Source organism: Crocuta crocuta, unplaced genomic scaffold (assembly GCF_008692635.1).
Source record: "Crocuta crocuta isolate KB4526 unplaced genomic scaffold, BGI_CrCroc_1.0 scaffold179, whole genome shotgun sequence".
Taxonomy (NCBI): Eukaryota; Metazoa; Chordata; class Mammalia; order Carnivora; family Hyaenidae; genus Crocuta; species Crocuta crocuta.
Window position 1 is genome coordinate 10,764,043 of NW_027551568.1, and position 25,166 is coordinate 10,789,208.

Consider the following 25,166-nt stretch of genomic DNA (forward strand, 5'->3'; position numbering starts at 1 on the left):
GTCACTGGGAGCCGCTCCCAGTCCGGCTCTCGGGCCTCAGTTTCCCCTACGGGCCGGCGCCCCCTGCGTCCCAGCGGCCCAGCCTCATGTGACCGGGGCTGGGGCGGAGGTGACAGGAAGGAGGCGGGGCCGCCAGGGCGACTAGGGAGAGCGCGTGCGACCCAGGGCAGGCTGTGCGCGGACCCCGCGCCGGGAGGGGCCGTTGCCCAGGAACCGTCGNGTAAGGCAAAGCTAAACTGGAATCCGCGATTCGTGTGCTACCTCGAAGGGAGGATTCACATATTTTGGCAGCTTTAACCTTTTCGTGAATTACGGGGTGTGTATATTTTGAGTGGCTTAATGCAATTATGAAATAAGGGGCAGGTTTGTTGTTTTTTTTTTTAATTCATCCGGGTCCTTTCCGATTCAAGCTCTTGTTTTGTTATGTCCCCAATACGGTGTTTGAATGACCGCTGGCTTGGTTCATTGACATTGAAAAGAGTATTTTGTTGTCTTTTTTTTTTTTTTTTTTTTTAATTGGATCCAGTCAGCGTTTCTTGTAGTGTGGTTCGTGTGTTTAAGGTCACTTTTGTGATCAGGGACTGAGACAGAAGCAAAATTGGACCTTAACCGGTGCTTACTTACTCCTGTAACTTTTTCCGTTGACCAGTTAAAGTTTTAAAAGGTTAACCTTTTAAAGGGTGACTACAGTCTAACCAAAGTAACAGTTAAGAGTTCTCTTAAATTGATCAAAGTTAGCAGTCTTTATTTCGAGTCCCTGGTGCCTCCCCTGAGGAAGGAGAATGTGGCCTACGAGGATTGAAAACACGTAATTTTGAAAGAATATTCCCCTTTCCCATGATTTTCATAATCTCGAGGAGCTGTCTTCTGTGTGTCAGGGTCTTCATTGTTTCACTGCAAACTTGCCACAGAAAATTACTGCGAGGCGCTTTTGTGTCCTTAGAGCCATGATACAGAACATGGGAAGACCATGCGCCATGATTCGTATTTAACTGTAATCTGCTTTTTGTCAGAAGATGGTTCTCGCAGTGAAGTTTAAGAGGTCACACAGCTGTCATATGGAATTTTAGATCACTGGAGGAGAACTTGAACCCTGTATCAGTAAGGAAAGTGAGGCCTTCACGAATGAGGTGATGTCCTCATGGTCCCTGAGCTGTGCCTTTGAACTGGGTGGAGGGCGAAATGGCAGCATATATTCGTGATTACATTGGCATCAAAAAAATTTTTTTAATAGTTTCTATAGATCAAGTTCTTTAAAAAGAAAAAAGAAAGCTGTCTTACAAGAAGCAAGTTTCGTCTGAAGAATACTTGGCTTGTAGAACTTATTGACGTATATAGTAACTGCATGGTCCATACTTCCTTTGGCTAAATGTTAGGACAAGCTTACTGACAGCGTAACTGCTAGCAATTAGTATTTTCAAAAACCTGCCGTTATTGCCTCTTGGTGAATTTTCCGTTCTTTGGTGACTAAACTTCTATCATAGGTCCTAGTTTGGAATAGAATGTATTTTTGAAAATGAATGAAGTTAATGGAGACTTGTATTATTAAGGTCTCTGCTAGAATAATGAAAGCACATAGTTGTTTTTCTTTAGTACATCTCAGTGGATCCACCTATGGGTAACATCAGATAATTGCTTAACATGGATAATTAAATGAAAGAAAGCCAAAAACACTTTAAAAGAAACTACATTAAAATTGGAATAAAATATCTAAAAGTTGAATACACAATACCAGAAAAAGCAAGAAAAAAACCCAACCCACATATTTCCCATGCACCCCCTATTCCGAAAGACGATTTTAGTTCATGCAAGATAATAACACCAAATGTTATTACAATCATTCACTTTTGTAGTGGTGCCGTTGGTTTTGGAAGCCTAAAGTCTAAACATCTTACTCCTGTTGTTACTCATATCTATTAATTAAAGACCAGATTTTTAATTGTATGCCTAGCAGAATATGGTTGCTTTAAAATCACGATGTAGATTATATTTTCAAGGATCTTTGAAGTTAATTTCAATTTTAAAGTATTTATTTTTTCTTCTTACGTACATGATTCTGAAAGGACAGAAATGTAACTGCCTGGTTCTATTTTAGCAATTGTCATGAAATATCTGCTCGATTCATTATAACTTATAGTGGGCCAGAGGATGAAAACTCACCTAGCAGTAAAGGAGTATGTTTGCATACAGCAAGATCACAAACTTATTACTTTTCATAAACTAATAAGATATGTTTTATTGTCTTTAGAGATTTTTTAAAGATGATGTATATATTCTTAGCTCAGGCCTAAATTTGAGTTTGAATTATAAACTCTTGAAACGCCTATAATTTAAACAGATGTGTTTTTCTCAGCCTCTTCTGAAACAATCTCCTTGGAGCAACCATCAGAGCAGTGGCTGGGGCACTGGAAGTGTGTCGTGGGGAGCAATGCACGGCAGAGACCATCGCAGAACTGGAAACATGGGGATTCCAGGAACTATGAATCAGATATCTCCACTGAAGAAACCATTTTCTGGTAATGTCATAGCACCACCGAAATTTACTCGCTCTACTCCATCCCTGACTCCAAAATCTTGGATTGAAGATAACGTGTTCAGAACCGACAACAATAGTAATACACTCTTACCCTTACAGGTAAGAATGGTATGTAAATGGTCTTATTTCTAATGTTTATCTTTCAAAATAGGAAATTGGGTGGTGGTGGTAGTAGTAGTGGTAGTAGTAGTAGTAATAGTAGTAGCGTTAGTAGTAGTCATAGTAATAGTAGCAGTATGGTAAAATTGACAGATTAAAAAATAAAAAATTTCTAATTTTAAGCATATAATTTAAGAATAAAATACAAAATGATAGAGAAAATGGATATTGTACAGAATTCTCTAAACACACGGTAGAAAAGCAGCTTCCTAAAATGTAGAAAAATCTGCTGTTTCTCCAGTGCATATTGAAGCTTTTAATTGGCAGCTCAAGAATGCCTTAATTTATTAATGTTTAATAGGCCACCAAAATGAGTTTCTCCTCCAGTGTAACTAAACTAAAATGTTAAGCAATTGTGTGTAGGTTTGCCTGTGATCAGCTGTATGTATATTAGAATATACCTAATACAGCTGTGATTATGGCAAAATAATATGAGAGCTTTTTGCATCAAATTAAAATTTGTCGTCACTGGTTCAGTGACTATTTTTTCCTAAATGTGGCCTAATACTTAGGATGATTGGACATTTTTTCAGGCCTTTTTAAATGCTTTATTCATATTATAGTCTAACAAAGGGCCTCATAGGTATTTACGATGAGACTTTTTTTTTTCTCCTGAGACCGTTAGAGGACCAAAGATACAAGATAGAAGGAACTTTGATTGTTTTATTTTCTTTCTTTCTTTCTTTTCTTTTTTTCTTTTTTCTTTTTTTTTTTTTTTTTTGTGGGTGGGTGTGGGGAAGAGAACTGCTTATTTCTGATGAAAACTTCTATGCTATTGAAGGTGAGATCTAGTTTGCAGTTACCAGCTTGGGGCTCAGATTCACTCCAAGATAGTTGGTGCACTGCAGCCGGAACATCCAGAATAGACCAGGTAGGCTGCACAGTGTATATTCTTCAGGATTTTGACTAGGAGTTTAGTGTTTATATTATGAGTAAGATTTATTATTAACTTTCCAATTATACCTTTTTAAAGCCTATGTCAGAGAGCATTAAAACTATTTTTAAAAGGTCACTTGACTTAACTATCTAATATAAAATGCTTCATTTTCAAATTTATAAGTAATTTATAATTATTTTATTTTACTGTTTCCAAAAGTTAAAATTTTGTTTTTGGAAAAAGGAATTATATACCCAAGAGCACCTGACTTTAAACATCAGTCAAACTGAACAGATTTTATCTTTCAGAGTTGTATTCAGTTAGGGACAAAACTACTGATTTGCGTATCATTCAATTTTAAGTGTCATCAGTGTTTCACAGAATTTTTTAGTCACTTCTTGTCATGAAATCTGCTATATTTGTCTTGAGGCATATTTCTAAAAAAGCCAATCTTTAATTTTTTCACCTTTATAAAAACCTTCATGTGTAGTATTTCTTTATTCTAAAATTTGTCACTGCTCATATATACTATCTTCTTGCATATTATCAGTTTCCTATAGAAAAACCGTAAATCAGAAAGCTAGGAATCAGTCTTAATCAAATTACCTTCAAGTCCTTTGTGGTTACAAATTGCTATCTCTTTTCCTACAGACTAAATTTGGATTCAAACTGGGTACCCAGTGGTGAGAATTATTACAGTATGAGTAGCAAACTCAGTCCTCCATGAGGATTCTTTACTACAGAGCTGAAGCTTGAATGAGCATAGACTTGACATTGTGGGAGCCCACTGAATGGAGCTATGTTATCTTTAGCTAAGGCTCTTCTTTAGTTAATTTATCAACATGAGATGATTTTACAAGTAAGAACTGTATAAATAGATTAATAATATGTTTTTAAATCGCTTTCTAACCTGGAGAGTTAGGAGTAACTTCAATAATCTACATTAGCACTTATTTTAGACAGGTCCTACCTATTTACCAAAATAGTCCTGCCAGGATCTCCACTTAGAAATAAGTAGTTATCTCATGTAAATTGTCATTTATTGTTTTGTTAATAATGTAAGTTAGCTCTCCATGTGTTTCTACTCTCTTCTCCACTCTGGCTCAGTTAGGCCATATTAGTGACATTTTTATGGTCGCCCTTTTATGTCGTTCAAATTGAATACGTAAATGCCTAGGAGACGGTATGTTTGAAGAGGAAAATTAGGATAATCATTTTGAAGGTGGCAAGGGACTTGTTTTTAGAAAGGAAGAGACCTAATTATTTGAAGAGCAGGTGTAAGAAGAAGCAGGAGGATCCGTCTATAAGGGATATTAACTGTGGAGAAGAAAGAAGACAGACTAACTGTCACAAAGGGACCCCGGGGGTGGGGGCACATGTTGGGAAATGAGGTTATTGAGATGGTGTCAGCGGGTGGCGTGCTGCAGTGGATAGAAGTGATGACGAAAAAACGAGTTTTCAAACTGGGCTCTACAGAGGTGCCCTTGGGCTGCTCTAAGAGCAGCGCCTCTAGCGCTCCCACGTAGACGTCCATCAAAGCCTCTCTTACCTGTGTTATAACCGAGTGTTTCACATAAATTCATTTTACCAAAAATGATTTAGGTGCTTAAAGATAGTTTTTTTTTTTTTCCTTTTGGTTAAGTGTTGAGACATTGGCATTCCCTGCAGACCCTTGAAGCAGAGGTGCGATGTGACGAAGTTGAAGCGTGGTGAAGAAGACGGTAGTGGAAAGTGAACTGACCTAGAAAGAAAGGAGGTCTGAAACCTGAACCTCCTTCCTCTTTCTCAATCTTTATGACATCGGAGGGTATAGTTTATGGGCTTTCATCTCTTTGGGTCATAGTTTCCTGATCTATAAAAGGAGAACCTTGAACTAGATCATGTAAGGCCTTTTGAGCCAGCTCTTACACTTTCTCTGATCCATTTTGGCCATTTCTTTTCCTCCTTATGCCCTCACCCCCCACATACTTTATTTTTAGACTACAAGGGTCTTGGTTTATTGGGGAGAAGGGGTGGGAATTGGACTGAAGCAGTCCAGGTGTACTGTATGGGCTCCCAAATAGTCTTAAAAGCAATGTTGTTCTCTCTTTTGAGTGCCCTACGGTACTTACTATACAAAATTTGTTCTGTGTTTCTATCTTTCCATAAAAGGTTGAGGTATTTGGAGTTGAGGTTCTTAAAAATACAGCAACAGCTACAAACTTTAATTGGTATCTTAAACCATTGGATAGTTTCTCACTATTTGGCAAAGTTAAAATTACAGAAAATTCTTAAGCACTTAAATATCTGGGGAAATGTTTTCATTCTGACATTTTCCCCACAACGTACAACATTTTAATACTAATAAATCTCAGTTAACAACTAATTATTTTAAAACATTTAGCTTTCTTTTTCTTTTAGTCTCAAATTGAGTAGGCCTATAAAATATACTGAATTTTAAAACCAGAGACTTAATTCTTGTACCTGCGTACTTGAGGCCTTACCTATACCAAGAACTGGACATGTAATTAATATTCAGTAAATGGGAAAGAAATAGTTTTGTAGATTGATTTTATTTCAGTTGTATATAATGTTTTTAGGGTTGGTTGGCATTCCCTTATTTTAAGTAATTATTTTCTTATGGAAAGGCTTCAAATTTAAAGCTTTTTAAAAACAAGGGTAAAGTTTTATGCACATTTCTGACTTTAAAATTAATATTGGTATTTCTTTTAATTCCTTTAAGTCTAAGAATACTTTTCTTCAGAATGCTATTAGCTAGTTACGCTTGCAAGAAATCATACTTAGATGTGTGGTTTTTAATTACCTTAAAATTGAATTTTCAATTAGATGTTGAGATTATGGTATATTTATTCATTAATGCTTGAATTTTTTTAAAACAAGTAAATATACTTGTAGCTGAGATTATTACTTACAGGTTTATGTTTGGGACATTAGTTCTCTGTAAATAAAGCAACGTGATACCTTTGAAAGTGTAACATAGCCATAAAGCCTATGAGATGGTATGTCGCCCTGTCCTCTGGCTAAGGGATTATCGGTATATTTAGTTGTGTATTTTTGTTCCTATGGAAGTTTTTGAGCATGTCACATAAACTACCTTAAATTAATTGCAGATGCTTTCCATCAATCTTTAATATCCAGGCTGTTATGACAACATGATGGATGATAATATGGGAGTCTCTCAGAAAATTAGTCTTTGGTGTCTGTAGTCACTTCACGCAAAAACAACATATAATAGCAGACCAAGTCCAATTTTTCATTTAATAAAGGATTCCGTAAATTGTGGTTCTTAAATGAGATGAACCTCATTTAAGGACATTGGTAGTCATCAAACTGTAAACATTACTGAAAATGGGAGAATGGGTTCTCTTGTAACCTGCTTAGGTAATGGATGCTTTCTTTTTAAGTTTTGTATCCTGCATTCACTTCTTTAATTGTACTTGATACATTTTTTTAAGTTTATTTATTTTGAGAGAGAGAGCCTGCATGTGCAGGCTGCGTGTGCAGGAGCTGGGGAGGGCAGAGAGAGAGAATCTCAAATGGGCTATGTGCTGTCCCTGCAGACAGAGTCCTAGGCGAGACTCAAACACACATGACCTGAGCTGAAGTCAAGAGTCAAAACACTCAACCAGCTGAGCCACCCAGGAGCCCCTGTATTTGATACATTCTTATACCGGGTATTTTCTGCTTGCCTTTTCATTTAACCCTTATGGATACCTTTGGCCATTTGGGGTCTTTAAAAATTTGACAAAAAAAATTTTTTTTTTCAGGCCCCTGTCATAATAATCCTTAGTGAACGTTCAGATTCAGAAAGGAAGCTCAAAACATGTTATGTTCTTTATGTATGAAGTAGTGTTTTAGCTACCCTTGGGATGTATGGGGAGAAGTTCTGTTCCCTCCCTTTGAGAAGGTGAAAGTCGGGTTGGATGAAGAAGGGGTGTCTGTGTGGAACAACCAGAGACTGATGAAGGAGACGGGGAGACAGTGCTGCCTAGTGCGGTAAGACAGTAGCATATCGTCTGCTGCTTGTTCACTGTGGCGCAGCAGCAGTGCATCATCAGGAATGTAAAATCCGTATTTACTTAAAATTGAGGACAGTATTAATACAACTTTGCTCTTTTATTTTAAAGCAAAAATTGGAAAGCCAAACACAAAAATGCAACAAAAGCTGATCTCTCTGCTTAGCCAGAAGGTTTTATGTTAAAGCATCTGGCATATCTTTAAAGATGACAATATAGGGTTTTTCTATAATCCATCTCTTTATTCTTTGGGATAATATTTCATTTTCAAGAAGCACATGATCTACTTGACGTTTGAAATGAGACAGGGTTTTGCATATATCAAAGTAAAAATATAACATCCCATTGAAATGTTCCCTTTTAATTAAGTTCAAGTTCTTTTTGTACTAATTTTAATATTCTTGACCACTTTGGTTATTTTTCAGCATTGGTAATCTTTTTTTAGGTTATCTTATTTAAGATGAGTATTTAAGATTAGATTACGTTGTTCTTTCTGTGTCTTTCAGTCTTTCTAGAACTGTATAGTTGCATCTCTCAGTCTTTATGGCAAATGTCTGGGTTTAAGAAAATAAGAAAATATTAGAATGTAAGAGGTTATAGTTTTCCCACCAGTGTTTTCTGAGTTTTGCCTGTTCATTGTCGTGGGATTCTGTAATCTCAGTTTATGAAAACCCATTTAAATCAATTCTTTGCCAGATAATTTTCATATTTAAATTAGATTGTTCATAGTGATTCTTACTTTCATGAAACTTCTTGGCTGTTTTTAAATAGTTATGTAGTAGTAAATGTAGGTTAAGTTACATTGCTATGATTTTTCCGTATGTAAGGTAGTAAGTTTGGGTGTGTTTATGTTTACCTTAAAATGGTTTCAGGATTTTCACTTAGGTTTTAAACCAATGGCAGTTTTTGTGAACACAAATTTTCTAATATCGTTATTTTAGAAAAATACATGAGTATTTGTTTTATAATTAGATTTATTTCTGTTGTTTTTTCCAGAAGGTATATTTTAATACCCGTACTTTATTTAATGCAATTATCTGTAATTCCATTTTTAACATGAGCCTATAGGCTTCCTTAAATCCAGAAAGCGATTTTGAGATGTCAGGAGTTCTTTATCTGCTCAAGGCTATTTTGTGTTTGGTGCTTTAAAAATCATGTGGGATGCAGCCGCTGCTTACCAAAGTATAAGTAAGCTAGTATTTGTATAATAGCTTTGTTATTTTCTTTACTAAAGCAAGAGTTTGTTTCCTGATGAAAGACTTGAAATGCAAGAGGAAATAAGGGATCTGATAAGTGGGCATCGCACCATTTCAATTAGATTTAGGCATTAAATCGAAAGCTATTAATATATGCTGTTGTTTTGAATGACCATTGTCAGTTGATTATCTAGTGGTCGCTAATATTTATTGAATAGCTTGATTATATATTTCCCTTCTTACCTTAAATAATTGCCCCGGTCCATTGACAATGCATATGGAGTTACTTCATGGGTATTACTCTAAATTTTGCTCTAAAGCAAGATCAAACTCAAACTCCTTGAATAGAGTTAGAATGTGACTAAAAAACTAAAAACAAAAAGCAAAAGCCATTTGGGTGGTGGTAATTAGTCACCATTAAGTTCGTAGGCGATTAAGGATGAGGAATAGTCTGATTGTGTTAAAAAAAAAAAAAATCGGGCGTCTGGGTGGCTCAGTCTGTTGGGCGTATGACTTCGGCTCAGATCATGGTCTCATGGTTCATGGGTTCGGGCTGTCGGGCTCTGTGCTGACAGCTAGCTCAGAGCCCGGAGCCTATCTTCGGATTCTGTATCTCTCTCTCTCTGACCCTCCCCTGTTCACACTGTCTCTCTCTCTCTCTCTCAAAAATGAATGAAAACATTAAAAAATTTTTTACAAAAAAAAATCAGCCTGAGAAGATAGCCCTAAACCATAACGTATTTTTTGTAAGAATTTAAGGTAAATAGATTAGCGTATAAAGTATTTATAATATATCTCAGAACCTATTATGATACAGCATCCCTAATGAGGTTTCTTTGCTTAATTATGTGAACAGTTTTTATCATGATAGTTTACATTTTTTAATTCTATTAATTCTATTTTAAATACATCTTTAATACATCATGTCTTAATTAACATTTGAGTCCCTATTCCTGGAAGATTTATGGTCCTCTATAGTCTTTGCCCTCACAGAGCTCAACTTAAATTTGCAAAGTTTTTTTTAAGTAGAGATAAAGTAATATTCATTCAACAAATATTTGAAAGTTAGCTATATTTCATAATTAGAAGGTCCCTACCCCTAATTAGCTTAGTTTAGTGGGTGAGGCAGGAAAATCAATAAATTAATTATGCATAAAGTCTAATGGAAGCACTGAAGATGGAAATATTTGGAGAGATTACTAAAATTGTATGTCATTATTGTCCAAGGGCCATATTCTTCTCTATTCTAGTTTTATTTCACTTACTACATAGTACTCTGAGTCTTTTGCTTTTCTATTCTTTCTAAAGTAGACCTTAGGCATTGTCTAGTCTGAAATAATTTTTTTTCTTTTCTAGAAGATAGAGCAGAGCCTAAAGAGGTTTAGTAACATATAAGATCAAGAAGGCCAGCCGTTCTTTAAGTATGGTCTCTGGACTAGCAGTCTAAGTATCACCTGAGAACTTACTATAAATACACATTCTCAGGGGCCTCTCTAAACTATTGAATTTCAGACTCTGAGCAGAGTCCCAGCAGCAGTCTGGGCCCCAGATGATTGTGAAGCATGCTCATATGTGAGAAGCACTGTTGTAGTTCAGTGATTATCTGTGCCTCCTTCACCAATCAAAGTCATGTTAATGATGTAAAAGAAAGTAAGTAAAGATAAGGAGTACCAGTGTAACTGTATTGTGGTAATGCTAGAGTAAGAACATCTGGTCTAGCATTGTATCTTCAGTATTACTTTGCACACTTCTAAATTCCTCAACAGCAACTTGTTTAGTCTATGATACTGATTCTGACCCCCTAGTTTTAAAAAGTTCACAACCCTAATGTAAACCTCAAGTGGAGTAAATAACTCAACATATTTTCAGGAAAGTTTCTGGGGTTTTTCTTCAGCTTTCCAAAAGACTGGCTCCAAATCATCCCTGGATTGTGGATTCCTTTGGAAAACTGATGAAAGCCATACCCTTTTCTTCAGGAGAAAAGTTACATGTATACACACATACTTGATATTGTGTATAATCTCAGAGATTTCATGGTCCTTCTTGGAGCTCATGGACCCAGGTTAAGAAATGCATAATTCTGATTTCTGCAGGGTTTTTCTCCTACTTTTTTGATTTCTTCCTTTTTCTGTGTTATAGTCTTTTTTTTTTTTTTTTTTTGAGTTAAAAATGGCCTGCCCTGCCTCTCCTTCGTATACAGACACTTGCACAGACACCTACACACGCTTAAATGGTGGGGGGTGGGTCGCCACTGACATGTTTTCGTTTGTTTGGTGATTTTGGGGTCATGGGCCAGAACTTGCTGTGGTAGTTCCCCATGTGTATTTGTTCAAGTACATTGAGGATGTGTTGGGCAGAATAACAGTATAAATTCATAAGCATTAAAGATCAAATTCCTTCTAGTAAGCAAGTTGAGAGATTTAACATTTAGCAAACAAGACTCCCAGCTACACAAAAGACTTTGTTCTGGGACTTGATGAGGCAGGAAACTTGTGAGGTGGGAATACTGTCACTCTTTCCTCCCTCCACCCCCTGCCTTTTTTGCAGGGTTTGGAGGGAAAGCGGATTTAGAAATGCAGAGACCAGTATGTGAAGACTTCAGACAGCCAGATTTGAATGTAAATATTCTAGGTGTTAATCTTTCTTCAGATATTAGTAGTTTTCATGCTTTTGATTTTTACTGTATGAGATGTTTATGCATTTATTAATGTGAAAATCTGACAAAGTTAAATAATGTACACTATTTGAAAGATATTTAAAGTGTGGTGCCATTATGGGATTAATTCCTTTCCCTCAAAATATTTATTTTTCAAATGTCAGTGTCTTCCTGGGTATATGAGTAAAGTTTAGAAGTTAAATAACTAAAACTGCTTCCTATGCGTATAACATCTCAGAAATCTTTTTAAGTTGAGAGTGATAAAAATAGAAATTATTTTACTGTATTAATGCTGCCAATGAAATAAGATTACTTTTGGTATGTGACTTTGGAGATATTAAATGTAGCATTCTCTCTACAAGAGATACTATAGCTCCTGAGATTTTCAGTTACTGATAACTATCTTGGCAGTGTATTAATCAGATGTCCTCTTTCATGTAAGTAGGTTTAGATGGTATATTTATGATCAGTTTTTGAAAATTTGCATAGATCATACTGAGTCTTTTTTTTTTTTTTTCTCCTAGGATCGAAGCAGAATGTATGACAGTTTGAATATGCACTCTTTGGAAAATTCCCTTATTGATATTATGAGAGCAGAGCATGATCCTCTTAAGGGTAGGTGACTTTCTTTTTCTTTTATTATCCACTGCTTTGTGTTTATCTCACCATTTTTTATAGGAAAATGAGCACTAAGTAGCACCTGTGTTATGTATAAAATTGTACTATGTTAATAACAACCTTTGTGAAATGCCCTACTTTTACCTTTGTAGCTTATGTAGATATATGCTTGATTTATGCAGAAAGAAATGTAAACCTATGTCTCCTGTTATTTAAGAAAAAGTCACTGTCTAGAGATATCTTGCAGTTTACTAGAGGTTGAAGAATGGATCTGAACTTGTTTTGTTGAGGGGTGCGTGGGTGGATCAGTGGGTTAAGTGTCAGACTCTTGATCTCAGCTCAGGTCTTGATTTCAGGCTCGTGAGTTCAAGCCCTACATTGGGCTCCACACCCAATTTAAAAATGAATGAAGAATAAATACATAAATAAACCTATATGCACTGTATTAGCTGCAGCCCACACACTGGAAAAAAAATTACGAAGTAACTTTTCTAGAATTCTGTCAAAAACAGAAATAAATGCCTTAGAATACTTGTATTTACAGTTTGCAGTGATTCCAACCTGTAATTGCCCTGGGTTAATTTCCTTTCCCCACTTTTCTTTTACTATCATAGGATTTTGAAAGGGGATATTTTATAGGAGCTTCTCTGAGGGCTCATAAAAGTTGAGGTGAATTAGGAAAAAGAGTCCGCCCCACCGATCATACAGTATCAGTCTTATTGTTAACTATTTCTGAAGATATTCCATTAACGTACTTTTTTTAATTTGTACATTACTTGTTACTAATTATTTTATGTTTGTACAATATATCTCTTTTCCTTTTATAGTAACGGTGAAAATCTAGCAAACTGTGTGCACTTGGGTAATAAGAGATGTGTTATTTATTGCTGCATAATAAATTATTCCACAATTTAGCAGCTTAAAACAACAATAAACACTTATTACCTCACATAGTTCTGTAGGTCAGGATTCAGGAGCAGCTTAACTGGTTGGTTCTGGCTTCTTTGAAGTGAATGCAAAACCATGGGTTACTTGGTAATTTTTCCATATTTTTAATTTTATAAAGGCAAATAAGAATTCCCTTATAAGATTTTAGCCCAGAACCCTAACATTTCAGTGTTGGCAGTAAGGTGGTGGCTTGAGGCTGTGTTGGCAGTACTGGTTCAGTTACCTAAACAATTTGTTCTGTTTCTGGATTTTGTTTGTAAAGGAGTATCTTGTCTCTCTAATTCCCTTATTTTTAAGGAGCTTAAGAAGTTCAAGGGATCATCATTAGGGATTGTTAACCATGTGTGGGGATGATAATCCTCCTCACAAACTTTTTTATACTTTGTTTTTCTTTTGGGGGGTTTGATGGGGAGGAGGTGCTTCTAACCAAAACGCAATCTAGTTTTTTGAGTATCTGTATATGGGGTCTTTTTCTCTTTCACTGTTACTTCAACAGTCTCCGTGGCATTTATCTTCAATCCACTGTTTAATAATAGAATCCAGTAGTTTATAATTATGAAGAAGTACCCTTTGTTTACTTCTTTGGCTTACCTAGAAAGAAAACTCTTAGAAATTCTAATGTAAGATAAAGTCATCATCAGCTGTTAGCAGCGAATAATGAAAAGGTTTTCATTGTTGTTTCTCCCAGTCTTCTGTAAAAAGGCCTTTTGAAGGTGTTAAGGGAAAACATTCTCTGCTGAAGAACTATCTCAAGTTTTCTTTTTTTCTAAAGTCTATGTTATAATAAAACTGGAGGGAAACCTAGAAAGAGGATTTTAAAAAAGAAAGTGGAAGCAGCATGAGACCCAGAAGAATTTAATAATTAAAAAAACAAATCTCAAGTGAATGGAAAATTCTTTTTAGAATTTTAGAATTCATTTAGAATGGGAAGGGGGAAATGTTCTCAGTACCACCTTTAGGAATTATGGTAACAAATCTCTGGGGTTTTCTTTTTTTATGTTTATTTATTTTAAGAGAGAGAGCAAGCAGGGAAGGGGCAGAAAGAGAGGGAGAGAGAGAATTCCAAGCAGGCTCCACACTGTCGGCACAGAGCCAGATGTGGAACTCAACCCCACCAACCATGAGATCATGACCTGAGCCAAAATCAAGAGTCAGAGGCTTTACTGACTGAGCCACCCAGGTGCCCCACAACTCTCTGTTTCTAATTGGGAGTATTTTATGTCCTACATTTATTATGGTAGGGAATGAAAAAGAAAAAAGTAAATAAAAGAAAAACATTGAGCAATCTTCTCTCTATAGAAGAAGTAAGACTGGTACTTCTGCATACTGCCATCACGTAGCTGTTTAAAATGATCCTGATACACCACGGCTGCTACTTGAAGACTTCTCATTTCTTACTCATACAGACTTCACTGCCTTCTGGAATATTCTGTCATATATCTTACTCCTCGTACTCTGATCGTGGCATGTTTCCTCTGGGTGGGACCTCAGTAAAATCTGCTAAATCAAGGTTGTGACAAGACAGAAGGAACCAGTCTGTGAACTTCCCCCATTTCGAGTCCTCGTCTTCAGGACAGCACTGCCGCCTCTGTCCTGTCTCTTCCATCTCATCTTTTCATTCTTTGCGGAATGAAAGAATGTTTCATTCTGTCCACTGTTTAATACAAGAAAATTGTTTCTTTTTTCCCCCCAAAATAGAATTAATCTTATTTTGCCCTTTTTAAATATTTTCAAAAGTCAGCCATGTGCTTTGTCTTCCTTACGGGATCTAATGGAAAGGGAGAAGGGAGTTGCAGTGTAAATTTTTTAATGAATTTCTTGTTTACCTTTCTATTAATGATGAAAGTTTCTAGGAAATTTTCCACATGCAGTTAAGTGATGAGAGATTATATTGTTATGTATTGCTCTGTAACAAATCACTCCTAAGTTTAGCAGCTTAAAACAACAATAAACATTTATTAGCTCCATAGTTTCTGTAGGTTAGAATTTAGGAGCAATTTAGGTGCTTGGTTCTTGCTGAGGATCTCGTGAGGTACTAGTCATGTGAAGACTTGACTGGGGCTGGATGCTCCTTTTCCATGGTGACTAACTCATGTGGCTGGCAAGTTAGTGCAGGCTGTTGGCAGGAGAACTCAGTTACTCAACATGTTGAGCTTTCCACAGGGCTGCTTGGGTGTCGTCACAGTGTATTTTCTGGATCTCCCCACCCCACACACCAGAACAAAGATCAGGCTTGAGGTGAATGTTCCAGGGTCTTCTGTGACTTAGCTTCAGAAGTCTTACACCATTATTTCCATGACATCCTGTCAGCAACATAGATCAGCCCTACTTAACTAGGGGGTGGGGGCTGCTACTCAAGAGATGTGAACACTGAAGGCAAGCATTAGTGGAGGGTCATGGAGGCTGGCTTCCACAGAAATAAAAGGCAAAAACTATAAATTTGCATTCAGTTTTACTTTTCTAAAGGAAAGAGAGTAAACTACTCAAGGTAAGAGCTAAGTCAGTAGAAAGAGGAACAATTGAGCAGCTCCCTGGAATCCAAAGGAAGTCTGGCAGGTTAGTGGCCTAAGAACTGACTGATTGTACTAACAGAGGCACCTCGCATTCCCACTGAAGCCCAGAATAGTTCACTTTACAGCTTCTTTCCATCTTCCCACTCTCCAGTGGTTTTTACAGGTCAGTAGTAGAACCTCTAATATTTACTGTTAAGGTTCTGCGGTTTAGCATAGTAGGTAGGAAGGGTCTTGTCTCGTTGGGCCCCGCAGATGTGAAGTGGCAGCAAACAAAGATGGAGCTCTGGATGCACGTTAGTCCATAGAGTGTGCCTACTTTTGTTCCAGCCAGTGTCCAAGACCTTGGCTGTAATTGTGCAAAACAGATATAGTCTCTGTTCTTACGGGATTTGTAGCCTACTAGAAAGAAAAGACCTTATAGTTATATGTATAGCGTACACATGTACGTGTGATATACTAGTGTTTATATACATATAATCTATAACCAGAGTGTTAGAAGTACTGTGGAGGGAGATGATAAGGTGCTTGGGTAGGTCATAAGCAAGGGGAGAGAGGTACTTAATTCATCTGTGGAGTGAAGAAAGCAAAGACATTAAGCTTGAACAGCACAAAGATGAAAACTACTGGGGGAAAGTGTTAACGAGACAGAGGAACTGGGCTATATGCAAGAGTTTGTCACATTTGAGGAACTGAAAGCAGACAGGTCCTGGCATAGCTCGTTTAGGGCTACCTGATGCTGATGGGGTGTATCTGCTCGGCCAGTTCTAGGGAGCGTGTACGGTCATCTGCTCCAGATCATAAGCACTAACACCCCATTTTATGCTTTCCTTAGTATTCGTGACACTGATCTGTTTTTATTTATTCTTCATTGGTTTCTTGCCATTAACATCTCATTTTGTGATGACTGTCTTCATTCTTGGCAAATATTTTTCTTTCAAAGGAAGAACAAATATGGATTCTTTTAATGGTTAAAGTAAATTACGCTTTGCCAACTGCAGTTTTGTGATTTTGCAGTTTTGTTTTTGCATACCTATATTAAATAATCTGTGATCTTTCTATGTATGTGTGGGTCAATTCATTCTGCTTTAAACAAAAGAACAAGACAGTGATTATTGTTAAGCTCTCTTCCCTCCCTGCCCTCAGCAGTTTTCAAAAAGGTCTTACTCTGTAAGCATTTTTACCAAAAATTGCTTTTCCCCCTTCCCAAACATATAAGAGTAAGCAAAAAAAAATTTAATTTCAGTTAAAAAAATGATTTGAAAACTGTGGGAAGCAATGCAGTTTAATATAACAGTTCTTGGAAGTATTTGCTTTAGCAAGTCACAGTGACTTTCCCAGTGTTTCCTAAACAATTTAAAGGAATTCAGGAAAAAGGATTTAAGAGTATGATTTTACGCGAGCACATATTTAAACATGGATGCCTTTAAAATTTATTTACTATGTATTTTCATGTCTAGCATAATTTTTATTACTTGACTGTTATGCTCCTGTCTTCCAAGACTCCTGAAGTAGAACGTCTGCTATTTTAAGGAAAATAACTACTGAGACGATAAGGAATTGCTTCTGTGTAAGGTGCTAAGTGGCTGTGGTAGCACCAAATCAATTCTTGCCTCTTTTCTTTTAGACTCTCCTTTTCCTTGGGTTCTCTTCAGCCGGCCATAGTGTAAATTAGAAGTACTAAGTCAGAAAATAACTTGTATAAGTTTCTGGAAGTTTCTGATGTCAGAATTTACATTTTCTTTCTTTTTTCTTTTTTAATTTTTTTTTAATGTTTTATTTACTTCTAGGAGAGAGAGAGAGACAGCATGAGCAGGGGAGGGTCAGAGAGAGAGAGGGAGTCACAGACTCTGAAACAGGCTCCAGGCTCTGAGCTGGCAGTCAGCACAGAGCCCGATGCGGGGCTCGAACCCACGAACCGCGAGATCATGACCTAAGCGAAAGTCGGATGCTTAACCGACTAAGCCACCCAGGCGCCCCATCTTTCTTTCTTTTTTTTAAATGTTTATTTATTTTTGAGAGAAGGACAACACATGAGCAGGGGAGGGTCAGAGAGAGAGAGAGAGAGACACAGAACCCAAGGCAGGCTCCAGGTTCTGAGCTGTCGGCACAGAGCCCGACGCAGGGCTCAAACTCACAAACTGCGAGATCATGACCTGAGCCGAAGTCAGACGCTTAAGGGACTGAGCCACCCAGGTGCCCCCAGAATTCACATTTTCAAACCTAAGAACTTTTAAGCCGGGCAGAGATAGTCAAACTCTGAGAGCAAACTTATTAGGCTGGTTTCAGGAGCCCAGACCCAGATATCTTGCCCTGCGGCCTGTGTAAAGAGCACACTTAGAGACATTCTGGAACAGGGGGACAAGATCAGAGAGATCTGTTGGCAGTTGTAAACATTTTAATGACCTTTATTAAAATACAGCAAAGTGCAGAATAAAGCTAATACCGATCATATATATGCCCAAGCAGGTATGTTGATTCTCTTAAGCTCCTGGTACACTGCCTTCACTGATTCTCTGGCAGAGAGCAGATTGTATCCTTCAGAACTGAACTTACTTTTCTTCAACCCACTTGTGTTTCCTGGAGTCAAACTTTTCACAAGCTCCAGAAAATATAAATGAAAATCCTGTTTAATAGCATGTCTTCAAAAAAAGATAATCAAAGAGGGATTGCTATATATGCTTTCAGTCTTTAGAGCAAATGTTTCTCTTTTTTTTTTCTTTAATGTTTATTTATTTTGAGGGAGAGAGCACACACAAGTGGGAAGGGGCACAGAGAGAAGGAGAGAGAGGACCCCAAACAGGCTCCACGCTGCTGGCACAAAGTTCAATGTGGGGCTCGGACCCGAGAGTCAGACACTCAACCGACGGAGCCACCCAGGCACCCAAAAATGTTTCTTTTTAAAAAGAAGTCAAATTTACATATTCTTTCTTCTGGGTTTCATTTGTTTTTCTTTCTCCTATAGACCATAGGCCTTGATGAATAAGAAAAAAATCATTAACTTTGAAATAAATCATATTTATATAGAAGCCATACACATTTCATTATTTTCACTTTAAGAGATGCCTACTGTTGATCGTTGTAATATGCCTGACACTTTAATAACTTTACCCTTCAAATGACTCAGAATTTAACTCCTTTTAAGAAGAATACAGTTTTCAAGATTGTAAGTTTTGTTTTCTGTGAGAATGTCTGCAGATTGAAGAGGAAGTTGTGAAAATGTGGTTGTAAAAGTTCTTGTTTTGGGAAACTTAACTTGAAGTATAGTATCATGAATAGAGGTTTTTAAGTTTTATTTATTTACATTTCTTTTCAGGTAGTTGTAACAATAGATAATTAGCAACAATATTATTAAATTTGAAAACATAGTTGTTACTTCTTCAGGCATTTTTGGCTATTTAAACAATTTTTGAATTACAATAATACACAGTTTTTCTTCTTTAAAAACTAAAGCCATTCAGAAACCACAGTGAATTTTTTTAAATTAAAAAAATTTGATTTATTTAAATCACATTTATTTATTCAGAGTTCATATGGGTTTACTAAAAGCCTGTTTTCACCACAAAGCTTCATTAGGACTTTAATTATGGACTTATAAAAATTTTTAAATTGAAAATAAAGCAAGAAATGTAACATTTTTCATATAGAATTTGTCATGGTTAAAGTGAGTTCTTGGGATAATTAGGCCTATGAATTTTAGTTGCTTTTACTATTTGAAGGGTATCTGAGAATCTCTCATGAAGGTTACCGTAGGACTTTATTATGTTTTAAATCTTGTCTTATTACTGGGTGCCTGGGTGGCTTAGTAGTTTAAACATCCAACTTTGGCTCCTGTCATGATCTCACAGTTTGTGAGTTTGAGCTCCCTGTCGGGCTCTGTGCTGACAGCTTGCTGCCTGCTTCAGATTCTGTATGTGTGTGTGTGTGTCTCTCTCTGCCCTTCCCCTACTCACTCTCTGTCTCTTTCTCAAAAATAAACATTTAAAAAATAAAAAATAAAAACAAATGTTTTCTTATTTAAAAAATGGTGTGTTCAATAAAGAAAATTTGGGAAATTTTGGGAAAATTTTCCTGCTGCAGATTCTGTGTCTCCCTTACTCTCTGCCTCTCCCCCACTCATGCTCTGTCTCTCTCCATCTCAAAACTAATAAACGTTAAAAAAATTTTTTAAGTCAATAATGCCATAGGCTTATATAACAGAAAACAGAAGTCTTCTTTCTCATTCTTTTGTATTTGCTTCAGATTCACATTCCTTAGAGGTAGCTACTTTCAACTTTTTTAAATGGATTCTTTATGTAATCATGTGTTAATAATATGCTGAGGCTTCTAAATTTTCTACATTTTAGGTATAATCTGTTGACTGAGTGTGTACTTTGACTTACCCATCCCCCAACACTTACCCTGCTCTGTCCTCTCAAAATGATCATATGACCATTTTTTGTTTAAATCAGGAAGTGTATTGCTGTGATAATGCAGATACTCATGGATGAACCTCATGTTTTGTACCATAATCGTAACTTTTTTCTTGGAATTAATCATTATCCCTTTTGGCTTGATTGCTTTGTTATCTAAGTACTTGTCACTGATTCATCCCAAAATTTATCAATAGAACCCTGGAGCTTCCTTCAATACATCTAAAAACATCAAATAATCTTAGATTGACTTTTTTCCCTGCCTTTGAAGGCATCGTTCTGTAGCCTTTCATAACTGTCACAGTGGGACTTTCCAGAATGTTGGGAGTTCTTTTCCAGTGGGATCCTTGTCCTGATCTCTGTATCCTTTTCTTAATGGTCTATACCTTTGTTTTACTGGGCCTGTTTCACCATACCTTCCTTCAGGTGGGACATACATTTTATTTAGCTCTCATACGAATGAAAACATGTTTATTCTACTATGTAAGAAAACAGGCTGGTGTGGAATTACATGTTTGTAATTGAGAATCCTGAAAGCATGCTGTCTTTTACCTCCCAGGTTGCCATCATGATACCTGTTCATTTGTATGATTGATTGCCTTTGTGTTTTTTTAATTTTTTGTCTTTCTTTCTGGATGCTTTTAGGATATTTTCATTCCTGGGGGTCTTAAGTTTCATAATAATGAAATATAGATCTGATGCGTGTATGCGTGGGGGAGCCCTGCCTGTCTTCCTTCCTTCCTTCCTTCCATTTCTTTGTTTTATTTCCTTCACTGCACATCCATTGGGCCTTTATAATTTGGAGATGTATTTCTTTCAACTCTTGGACATTTTTGCCATTTGGATAATTTCTTCCCTTCTATTTTTAATATTTCTATTTCTGGAATTCCTGTTCTTTGAATAGTAAACCTCCGATACTCCTCTACTTTCCTGTTTTCCATTGATTTATTTTCTGTTTTACTTTTGGAGACATTTCCTCATTTATTATTTTTCAACCCTTTTATTGATTTTTCTATTTCAAAATTTTTCTCTGAAGAACTTTCAGGACCCTCTTTAAAAAAGTTCATTGAACTTTCTTTTTCTTCCTTGATACTGGTTTTCTGGTATGCTTATCTTTAAACGCTATATTATAGTGTTTGAAGTTTATTTTTCCATTTCCTTGTATTTATACTTCTAAGTTCCTCTTTTCTTTTTGTTTGGTTTTGTATGGACCTTTGCTGTCTGTTCGTTCATTTTTAAAGATAAGACATAAAGATGGTGATTGGGAGCTCTATGTCTATAGTTGGGGTTGACAAGCTAGTGAGCATTGCTAGAAGCTAACCAGGTGGAATTCTCACCATGTCTGTTTCTAGGTCTTTCCTTGTAGTCTGGGAAATGAGCACCGGACGTATGTCATCCATTCTTCTGTCTGGGAACTGGAGGCCTGACTTCTCACCTTCTTAGAAAAGCCAAAGACCGGGCTAGTGTCTCCCTGATTCTTTTAAAAACTAAAAAGCAGGGGCGCCTGGGTGGCTTAGTCGGTAGCGTCCGACTTTCGCTTAGGTCATGATCTCATGGTTCGTGGGTTCGAGCCCCGCGTCGGGCTCTGTGCTAACTGCCAGCTCAGAGCCTGGAGCCTGTTTCAGAGTCTGTGACTCCCTCTCTCTCTGACCCTCCCCTGCTCACCCTGTCTCTCTCTCTCTCTCCTAGAAATAAATAAAACATTAAAAAAAAAAAACTAAAAAGCAGTCTTACTTTCCTGGGTTCAGTTCCACCCCAGCTCTAATCTCAGTGATAACTAGAGCTTCTTATTTTGGAAGCTTTCCAGGTATCTACTATGGTAAATGGCTTGTTTCTGGTTAGTCTTCCCAGGCACGCACCAGTATAGGTGTCAGAGATTTCCGTGATTTCTGGTCTACAAAAGCAGTTAACCACTCAACCATTCCTGTTTCACAGCTTCCAAAAATTTGGTGACCTAGTTCTTCTGTGATCCTGTCTCATTTTCTTTGACCTGATAAGGTTATGCCTCTTTAAAACTTCCATAATGTCATTTTCAGGTGTTTCAAAAAGCAACAAAGATAGACACGGGCATTCAGTCCTCCATGTTCAATTGGAAGTCTCTGTAATCCCTAGTCTACTTAAATCTTTAGGGAGGTTCCCCCAACACGCCTAGTCAGTAGTAGATTACTTTATTTAAGACGATTAAAGAATTCTTTTCTTTTTAAATCGAGTGCCTTACTAATTGAGTTTTGATTTAGTAGCTTGTTTTCTTTTTCAACATATTTTCCACACAATACTGTGATGAAAAGTACTGTGACACTGTGTCCTGGGAGCAGGGAACACCTCTGTTTTTACTGTATGTTGAATCAGCATTTATTATAGTTCCAAACAGATAGAAAGGGCTCAATAAATTATTGGCTGAATGATTGAACATTTTTCTATAATATTTCATATTTTTTGTCAGTATTTACTTAGAACTTTTAAGAATTATTTACATGCATTTAAAATAGTTTACATAACCATTTCCCTACAGTTGGAAATTTAGGTATTTCACATTTTTAAATTAAAATCAGTGAGCTTTTTCTATGTTTATTTCCATAGAATAATGACTTAATATTTTTGTTTTTGAGTTTCTAGACATTTTTCCCAAATTATTTTTAGGTTTTATGCCAGTTCACACTGCCAGTGGCAACGCTTGATTGCCTATTTGTTATTCTTAGTATTATTTTCATTTATAAAACTTTATAGGTTAAAGTTTTGCAATCATTAGTTCAACTTGGTTTTAATGTTAATTGTGTAGATCTTAATTAGTACCAGTTTTATTGTAATAACTCTATGATGATACATTATCTTACCAGATGATTAATGACTTAAGTTTAGTCTTCTGTTGTTGTCTTTGTTTCTTTCTTGTGTTTACTTGAAAGAAACTTTTTGATATTCTATATTCCTTGATGTTTCTTAGTTTATTTTCTAATATTAATTAGATAAAAAGTTTAAAACTTGTAAATAATTCTTCAGTGAAAAAAATTTATGATGGGACCCTGCTTTAAGAGTGAGTTAACTAGATTAATTTTCCTGGAAAACTCACTTAAATGGCTTTTATTAAGGAATGATTCTGTTGCTCTCTTAGGATCTGGTACTTTGGATCTAAGGGTCTTTTCTGCATTTGTATGATCTTATTCTTAGCCTTTTATGAGGCTTGTGTTGAGATTTGGGAGTGAGGTCAGGAATGACTGCCCTCCCCTTGGATCTGAGCAGAGATTAGAGTTATTCAAGGTTGGTAATAACCACATTCTAAGTGGATTTTACCAGACCTCCTATGAACCATTTTTTTTCTAATTAGATTTGGAAATAAAGGTAAAGCACAGACAATGATAAAATATTAGGAGAGTCTACCAAACCAGTGGGAGCAATGCTTTATATTTAAAGCATGTAAGAAGGATCTTTTTATTTATATAATATGTTCATGTGTATAATAAACACACATACACACAATATAAGAGGTATGATGCATATCATGTATTGAGCACTTGATGCATGCCACACACTGCTCCGAGGACGTCACGTGTGCATATTAACTTACGTGATTCTCACAGCTAAGATGTAGATATTTACTCTTATTTTACACTTGGGTGACTATGGTGGCTTACTAACAATTGTCCAAGTTGCAATGCTAGGAAGTGGTGAATTCTTGAGTTTGTGCTTTTAACCACCTTAGCATACTGCCTCTCTTAGTATTTGGTTTAATATTAATTCTAACCCAATCTCCTTATGATTCTAATATGTGGTTTAAATTTTTTTTTTTCTGTTAAAAGGATTTGGCAGAATGTGTGACACTGTTCCTTAGTAATTTTATCATCACTAATGAGGAATGGGTTGACATCATCAACTGTGAATATTGGGACTTTGGGGATCATGTTTTGGATGTGTTCATTAAAAAAAAGAAAATATTTGTGGAGAAAGGAAAAAATTTATCTTGACAGAAGGCAAAAACCAAGACTTGTCTTCCTCCATCTCCTCACCATTCTTAAGAGGTTTAGAAATAAACTGATAAAAACTTACTCAGTAATTTTTCCATTTACTGAGAGAATGTCCTTCCTTTGCCCCACATACAAATATACATTGAGTACCGTGCTTTCGGTTTTTTATTTTTGAGAGACAGAGAGAGAGACAGAGCACGAGCGGGGGAAGGAGCAGCGAGAGAGGGAGACACAGAATCCAAAAGCAGGGTCCAGGCTCTGAGCTATCAGCATGGAGCCAACGCAGGGCTTGAACTCACAAACCACAAGATCGTGACCTGAGCCAACATCAGATGCTTAATTGACTGAGCCACCCAGGTGCCCCTACTAGGCTGTTTTAGATGGTAGAGATACAGTGGAGAATAAAAAAGACAGAGTCCTGCCTTCATGGGTCTTCTGTTTTAATGAAGGATGGGGGTAATAAGAACCCAGCTATGAAGAAAAAATGGAGTGTCAAGGGGATAGAGAAAAAAAGAAACTGCTGTTTTAGGATGGTCTCTGATGGCATGTTTTAAACACCTGAATGGAGTGAGAGGTACAGGCTTTGGTCATATCTGGACAAATGCATTTTAAATAGAAGAGGAAATAGATCTAAAGATCCTGAAATGGCAATATGCTTGCCATGTTTGAGGAATAGCAAAGAGGCCAGCGTGGTTAAAATGGTAGGGGATGAGAGGCAGATACTTCTAAGTTTGGGAGGACGTGGGGTAATAGAGAAACCTGAGCTGATTGAGGTTTGAAAAGGAACTCCTGGGCTGCTGAATGGAGACTCCACAGTCCGGTTACTCTGGGAGTTGGTGGAGAGATGGGGGTGGCTTGGGCTGGGGAAACCAAGAAGGAGTCGTGAAGAGCAGTCAAATCTAGGTCTATGTTTATAAATTGAGCAGTCAGGATTTGTTGATGGATCTGTACACAGATTACACACAGTGAAGTGTGGAGGTGACGCAGGGTTTGGGGACGAGCAGCCATATGGAGGGAAGACAGAGCTCTGTGCTAATCCAGGGAAATATGGGGCTGAGGTAGAGAGGTTGCAGTTAGAAATACAGACGTGGGAGTCGCCAGCTTAGAGATGATGTATGAAGCTTCAGGAGAGGACACCACCTAAGGAGGCCGTGCAGAAAGAGAAGTGCCAGGACAGAACACTGGGCTGCAGCATTTTTAAAAGCTGAGGAGGAAGACACAGCAGAGAGGATTTAGGGAATAGCTAGTGAGAGGAAACCAAGAGAGTATGGTATCTGGG

General features: G+C 36.9%; 1 protein-coding gene across 3 annotated transcripts in view; it reads left to right on the plus strand.

Annotated features, from left to right (window-relative positions):
- The first annotated feature begins 2,356 nt into the window (after window positions 1–2,356).
- The window catches only part of CPEB2 (cytoplasmic polyadenylation element binding protein 2), a 66,713-nt gene continuing 43,903 nt past the window's right edge, over window positions 2,357–25,166 (plus strand). For 2 of the 3 annotated variants that reach the window (XM_077750492.1, XM_077750493.1), the window contains exons 1-3: window positions 2,357–2,635; window positions 3,477–3,566; window positions 11,965–12,055. In XM_077750492.1, coding sequence (XP_077606618.1) covers window positions 2,429–2,635; window positions 3,477–3,566; window positions 11,965–12,055 — 388 coding nt within the window. In that variant the 5' untranslated portion in view covers window positions 2,357–2,428. The remainder of the gene's footprint in view (window positions 2,636–3,476; window positions 3,567–11,964; window positions 12,056–25,166) is intronic. The other variant, XM_077750494.1, reaches the window with a different exon arrangement.